The sequence below is a fragment of the Chrysemys picta genome, chromosome 10, assembly GCF_011386835.1.
Source record: "Chrysemys picta bellii isolate R12L10 chromosome 10, ASM1138683v2, whole genome shotgun sequence".
NCBI lineage: Eukaryota > Metazoa > Chordata > Testudines > Emydidae > Chrysemys > Chrysemys picta.
The window spans coordinates 25,771,069-25,778,072 of record NC_088800.1 but is presented as its reverse complement, the minus strand read 5'-3'; the positions used below and the strand labels follow the sequence as shown (position 1 = coordinate 25,778,072).

The following is a 7,004-nucleotide window of genomic DNA, read 5'->3' as shown; positions in this document are numbered from 1 at the left end:
GTGAGATTCCAAAAAAAACAGGAGTACTTGTGGCACCTTAGAGACTAACAAATTTATTAGAGCATAAGCTTTTTGGGATTTCCCCCCGCACGGGGATTTGAGCCCCAAAAAGCCGGACATGTCTGGGAAAATAGGGAGGGAGGGCTTGGTGGTGCTCGGCCGGGGCCTCTGGGGCTAGGGCCGGCAGTGCTGGGCTGGGGCCGGGGCCGGCGGTGCTCGGCAGGAGCCAGGGGTGCAGGGCCGGGGCGGTGCCGGGGGTTGCAGGGCCGGGGGCGCGGTGCCGGGCCGGGGTCCAGGAGGCGGGCGCGCGGTGCCGGGCCCAGGGCCGGGCCAGGAGCCGGGGTCGCAGTGCCAGGCCGGGCCAGGAGCCGGGGGCGCGGGGCCGGGCCGGGCGCCGGAGGCGCGGTGCTGGGCCAGGAGTCAGTGCCCCAGGGCCAAGCTGGGCGGGAGATGCCGGGGCCAGAGCCTCTTGGCCTGGGCCGGCCGCCAGAGGGAGCCGCTCAGCCAGGGGGGGGCGGACTGGGCCACGCTGCACCCCGCCCCAGCCTACCTGCTGCCTCCCTGTTTCAGGCTTCCCGTGAACATTTGATTCGCGGGAAGCAGGGGTGGGGGAGGAGCAGGGGGCGGAAAGTTCAGGGGGGGGGGGGCAGAGTTGGGGAGGGGCTGAGGGTGGGGGAGGGGCGGGGCCGGGTCCCCATGGAGTGTCCTCCTTTTTAAAAACTAAAAGATGGTAACCCTAGGCCAGCCCCCATTTTCTATTCGGTATTTGTAGTGCGGCCAGGGCTAGAGGCCTCATCAGCAATCAAGGCCCTACTCTGCTAGGCCCTGTGGTCGGCCCTTCCCCCATTTTCTATAGAGGCCGATGCGGTGGGGATCAGCCTCCCGCCACTTGCTGTAGAATTTTGTGGCGCAGGCGCCTCGCTGCGAAGTCGCTTGCCCTGGACAAGACCCTTGTTCACGCCTCAGCCCGAACGATCCTATTGCCTAATTGCCAATAACGGAAAGGGCGGTTGCTTAGTGACAGCGCATTCTGTCTCTAGAAGGCTGAGCGGCATTGGGCCGCCCGCTTGGCCAATGGGAGCGCGGATTCCCAGCAGGTGGCCCCTGCGCTCCTCCTGCGTCGACCCGGAAGCTGGAGCCGCCGCTTGTTACCAGGGCAACGGTTTCGGTTCCCAAACAGCGCGCGGGCACTACAGGTTTGGGGGAGGGGAGAGGCCGCCAAAGTCCGTTAGCGGTTGCTCCTCGCCGGGCGGTCTCTTTGACTGCGAGAGGATGGTGAGTTAGCAGCGGCAGCGAGCCGTATGTGGAGGAGCGGTGGGGGGTAGTGGGGAAGCGGCGATGCCCTGCGCCGAGCAGGGTAGTGGGGAAGCGGCGATGCCCTGCGCCGAGCGGGGTAGGGGGGAGCGGCGAGGCCATGGGCCGAGCGGGTGGGGTGGAGTGGAAGGCCTGTCGGTTCATACCTGCTGCATTGTGTACATTGCTTGGTCCTACCTCATTCACTCACGGCGATGGCATTTGAGGTAGTTATGGGGCGGGCTGTGTCGATAAATCCGAGTGTGCGGTAAGTGAAGGAGAATTTGAACCTGGATTATTCTCCCATGAATCTCCAGAGGGCGCCCTTGGCTCAATTCCTGTCACTTTGTGCATCCCTGCAGCATTGTGGCTCTGCTCCATTATAAAATTGTTCCTTCCCCCCCCCCCACGCAGGAGTCGATGAGAAGGCCTCCGCAGCTGAATGCTGCCCAACTGAATCAGAAAAAGATGAGGGAATTGTATCACAAAGATCTCCTCCAATTGGCACATGAAAAAAAGGTGGAGAGAATCAGGCAATTGGAGGTGATGTGGGAAGCTGAGGAACGGGTTGATCAGAAGCGACTCACAAGATTGCTGAAAGATGAAGAGTATGAAAGGCAGATGGAGGAAGCTATTCAAAAAGTGAGTACTTATTTGTGTTCCGGTGGTGTCTATCACATGTGCTAGTTACTGTTCACACATACACATATGAAGATACAGTTCCGGCTTGGGAAAATTCACAACCTAAGATGACATGCAACATATAAAGGGTGGGAGTGAAGGATAAAACATATGCGTAAAATAATCAATGTCTAAATGTCCCCAAACCTAATATTATTTAGCTAATCTTACAGGCAACATAGCAGAGCGAGTAATTTGCAGGGCTTCTTATCGTTTTCATTGCATTTATAAATAAGAGTTACAAAATGGAAACATGGACTGAATAACAGGCTGTATGAATATCATAGTGTAATTTTGTTCATTGAAGACAAAAGATATCTATGAGCATACCATTTAGTCTAGAGAAATGTATTCTTTAAAGCTGTACATTATAAATAAATATCATAGACTATAGCCATCCAGAGCATGTGTATGTAAATACAGTAACTCCTCACTTAAAGTTGTCCCGCTTAACGTTCTTTTATTGTTACATTGCTGATCAATTAGGGAACAACATACTCATTTAAAGTTGTGCAATGCTCCACTCTTACATTGTTTGGCTGTCTGCTTTCTCCACAACAGGCAGCCTCCCTACGCCCACCCCCCCCAGTGCCTCCTGCCCGCCGGCAGACCCCGTAGATCAGCACCTTCCCTCTCCTCCCCTCACCTCCTGCCCGCAGCGATCAGCTGGCTTACAGCATTTTGGAGGTGGGGGGGGGGGGGGGAGGAGAGAGGACTTGGCACGCAGGCTCCCCCTCCCTCCCCAACATGGCAATCAGCTGGCTGCTGACGTTTAGAAGGGAGGAGGGGAGGGAGGGGGGAGAAGCCAGGACGCAGCATGCAAAGTAAAGGGGGAGGAGGGGAGGGGGAGAAGAGGTGGGTCAGGGGTGGGGGCTTGGGGGAAGGGGTGGAGTGGGCGGGCTGAGGGTTGAGCCCCCCCCCACCCCTGGTGCTTGCAGAGTAGGAGAAGCTGCCCTGGAACCTAAACCCCCCCCCCCCCCAATTACATTAATTCTTATGGGGAAATTGGATTCACTTAACATCGTTTCACTTAGGGTACGTCTTCACTACCTGCTGGATCGGCAGATAGTAATCGATCTATCGGGGATCGATGTATCGCGTCTCATCTAGACGCGATACATCGATCCCTGGACGCGGTCCCCGTTGACTCCGGAACTCCACCAGAGCGAGAGGCGGAAGTGGAGTCGACGGGGGAGCTGCGGCCGTCGATCCTGCGCCGTGAGGATGTGAGTTAAGTCGATCTAAGATACGTCGACTTCAGCTACGCTATTCTCGTAGCTGAAGTTGCATATCTTAGATCGATCCCCTCCCCTAGTGTAGACCAGCCCTTAAAGTCACATTTTTCAAGAACATAACTACAATGTTAAGTGAGGGGCTACTGTATTTACAGTTGTACATTAACACAGTATATCATGTTTAACTGTAATAGATTATGTGACCAGAAGCATTATTTAACCTGTTCCAGAGTAATTGCAGTGATAGATCCCCGAGGAAAGTAAACTATTCCATTTTCAAATGGTTCTTTCTTTTCCAAATGTCTAGATTAATTTGCTTTATTCCTTACTTGTCCCATATTTATAAGAAATTTCTATTATGTTTGCACTGTCCATCTCCAAAACAGTAATCTACTGACTGTTACGATAGGTTTTATGGCATGTCCCAGATCCTCAATATATGCTGTACAACATGCATTATATTTAAATTCGTATGAATCGCATTCTAGCACAGTAACAGCACATGAGGAAAGAACATGGTTTGTTAATTGAAAAACAAGTACAGCTTGATGCAAATTGCTGTGGTGGATCAAACCAGGGTCCATCATCCTGTCTCAGACATTTTCCAGCCCTAGTTATTTCAGAGGAAGAAACCCTGCAAGTAGGCAGTTATGGTGTAACTTGTCCCAAGGGAAAGTTTTCTCCCAACTTCAATAGTTAGAGGTTGGCTTATGCTCCAAAGTGTGAGCATTTACGTCCTTTCCAAATCTTGTTTTTTAATTGACTATTATAATTGAATATTCTTATTATCAATCCGTTTAAGAGAATGAGTGTATGAATGTCTGGGGGGGAAATTGTTACAGAAATTATTTGCTCTGGCCAGGCAGAAGAAAACAAAAAACTGAAAGAGCTGCAGCTGGAGCAGGAAGAAAGACTGGCAACTGAGTTGGCAAGATTAAACTATGAAAAACTTAAAGATGAAAAAATGAGGCAGCAAATAAGAGAGAACAGGTATTTTTATATATAGAAAAATACAGTAATCTCATTTTTAATTCATAAATATTCCAGTACTGTAAAACTGATTGATGCTGAATTCTGAAAATTATATTTCAAAACATATTTATTTATATTGAAGCAATGGAATAATTTCCATTTATTATTTTGTTTTGTTTTACAGCTGGGGTTGAGCCCTAATTCAGATGCCACAGGATAGGATGCAGTGAGAGGTGCCCTCAGGCAAGGGAGGGAGAGAGGGAAGTTTAAATAAACTAAGGGCTTGTCTACACTGGGACTTACAGGGCTGCAATTCTCGCTCAGGGGTGTGAAAAAACACCCCCCTTAGCACTGCAAATTTCAGCTCTGTAATTTGCCAGTGTAAACAGTGCACCAGCACTGGGAGCACGTCCTTTGTGGAGGTGGTTTTTTTTAGAGCGCTGGGAGAGCTATCTCCCAGTGCTGTGCCGCGGCTACACAAGCCATGTTAAAGCGCTGCCACGGCAGTGCTTTAATGTGGCTCGTGTAGTCGCACCCTAAGATTATGAGCCTGTTAGTTTTTGAAAGGGACCTCATGCCTGGTTCCTTTTTTTAAAGACTAATGTATGTATGTTAGATCAGTAAGGGAGGGTGGTTCATTAGTGGAGAAACTGGAAAGGAGGTGTGTTTTGAGGAGGAATTAAAAAAATAGGAAGATTGTAAAGCATACAAAATTGGGGAGGATATTTCAGACACAGGTGGAAGGGAGAGAAAACAGTTGTGTGTGGGGAGGATACAAAGAGGACAAAGAAGGAAGCAGAATTAGAGAATCAGAGATCCTGAGTAACACAGTGGCAAGAGGACAATATGAGATGGAGGCAAGATAGAATTTGGTGGAGTCTAGCAGGCAAGGAGTTTAAAATCTAATCTGGAATGAGAAGTCAGTCAGGACAGCAGTGGTGACAGAATTTCATTATTTACAACACTGGTCAATTTGAATAAAGTTTCTATTTCTTTCCCTCTCTCTCTCTCTTGTCTATTTTTTCTGTCTCTTTCACGGCTACTCCTCTTTGGCCTATTTTAAAAATCTTTTTAAAGGTAATTGCTCCCCTCCCCCCTGCTCAAAGAAAAAGAGGCAAGTGGAGTGGGGAAAGAGGTTTGACAACTGACGGTTTTCAATGTTTTCCTATGATCAGTCCTGAAATCTGCTCTGGCACCGCTATGGAATCATGGAAAACTACAAGCCCTGACTGTAACATTAACTCCTTATTAACATACTATTGGTGTTAACAGACTAGACAAAATTCTGTGTGTGGTTTCAGCAGTGCTAATTTTTTAAAATAAATTTTAAGCATTTAAAGCACAAATTTTAAGTCATATTAACATCGATTTAAAAAGTTAGTAAGAAAGATTTTTTTAAATATTCTGATTTGTTATAATTTTTAGGGCCAAATTTTGCCCTCAGACATGAGTATACAAATACGCATTGACATCAATAAGAGTTGCACATGCATACTAGGGGAAGGATTTTGTCCCTTAAAATTAGTTTAGTTTTTTCTACTCCTTTAACAGAGGGATAAGTTTCCTTTTTAAATGGAATAGCCACATCAGTTTAGAAACACAATATTTAAATGATTTTTTTAATTACTAGTGTAACTCATGTGCCTAAGAATGTTAATATGGTTAAAATAAGAACCAGTTCAAACCTTACTGAATGAATACTTTCTCTCTCATTCAATGATCCCTTTCACAAAACCTTTTCCAATAAAAGTGGTTTTTCTTTTTTGGGGGGGTATGCTTGATAAAATTAAGGACAGAATGACATGAATACCAAAGCTTGTTGGGCTTTTTTTAAGAATTAGTACAATTTCCCATGTAACTTCAAAAGTGGCTGTTGGTCATGTAGTGCAATGCTTGAATTACCTATCTCCAATAATAGTCCAAGCATGCACCGTCTTCTCTGTTCACCAGCTCACTTCTAGGCTACATCAGAATTATGATGAGCAACAATGGCTAGCTATTTCAATGAGGAGGACAGAGCATTAATGATTTTTACAGCTGCTAGTTACAAAATACAATGTAGCAAGTGGACATCATGGCAGTAGATTATTAAATGACATTGACATTATGGGAGAGCAGATAGAATTAAAAAGATACTACCAGTTATGCAGCAATTTAAAGTCAAGCTAAGTAGGAATCCTGGTTAATCCTTAAATATGTTAGTTAGGGAAAGAAGCTTAGTGATTGTTCTGTCAGTGATCACTTCAAGTTGGCCTCTATGAAAAAGGTTTTGGAATAGCCTTTTATAAGTTTGCGGTAAGCAAAAGACCATTGATATCAGCTCCTCATTATGCTTTCCATCTGTCTTGTTTGACTGTGGTATCTCTATGGCTCTTCAAATCCTACCTCTCCAGACTCCAGTATGTACAAAGAAGCATACTCCATCCTCAAATAATTTGTCTTCATTTCAAGCTTCACTTTAAATTTGCATTCCATGAGTGAAATCCTGGTCCAGCTGAAGTCCGTGGAAATTTTGCCATTGACTTAGACGGGACCAGGATTTCACCCCTTGTTTTTAAAAATATTCCACACAATTTTTTTGTCTCTTTTCTTTTCTTTTTCATTCCATCATCTAGCATAGGAATCGTCTCTCTTTCCTGGAAAAGTCTTAAAGTATTTCTCATCAATTCTCCGTCTTCTTTTCTATCTTGCCTATGTTTCTTAAACATTCTCTTTCTGTACTATTCTTTTTACATGTGAAACGTACCTATTTTAATTATTTTTTCTAATTTTAACTAAATATCTGTAAACTATCATGCCCATCTAAATAGGTGCCCAACTGCA

The 7,004-nt window shown here is 46.2% G+C and overlaps 1 protein-coding gene across 1 annotated transcript in view; it reads left to right on the top strand.

Annotated features, from left to right (window-relative positions):
• Positions 1 to 1,089: 1,089 nt before the first annotated feature.
• LOC135973860 (meiosis-specific nuclear structural protein 1-like) overlaps positions 1,090 to 7,004 on the top strand; it is a 6,380-nt gene continuing 465 nt past the window's right edge. The window contains exons 1-3 of the mRNA XM_065559026.1: positions 1,090 to 1,275; positions 1,708 to 1,935; positions 4,072 to 4,199. Coding sequence (XP_065415098.1) covers positions 1,273 to 1,275; positions 1,708 to 1,935; positions 4,072 to 4,199 — 359 coding nt within the window. The 5' untranslated portion in view covers positions 1,090 to 1,272. The remainder of the gene's footprint in view (positions 1,276 to 1,707; positions 1,936 to 4,071; positions 4,200 to 7,004) is intronic.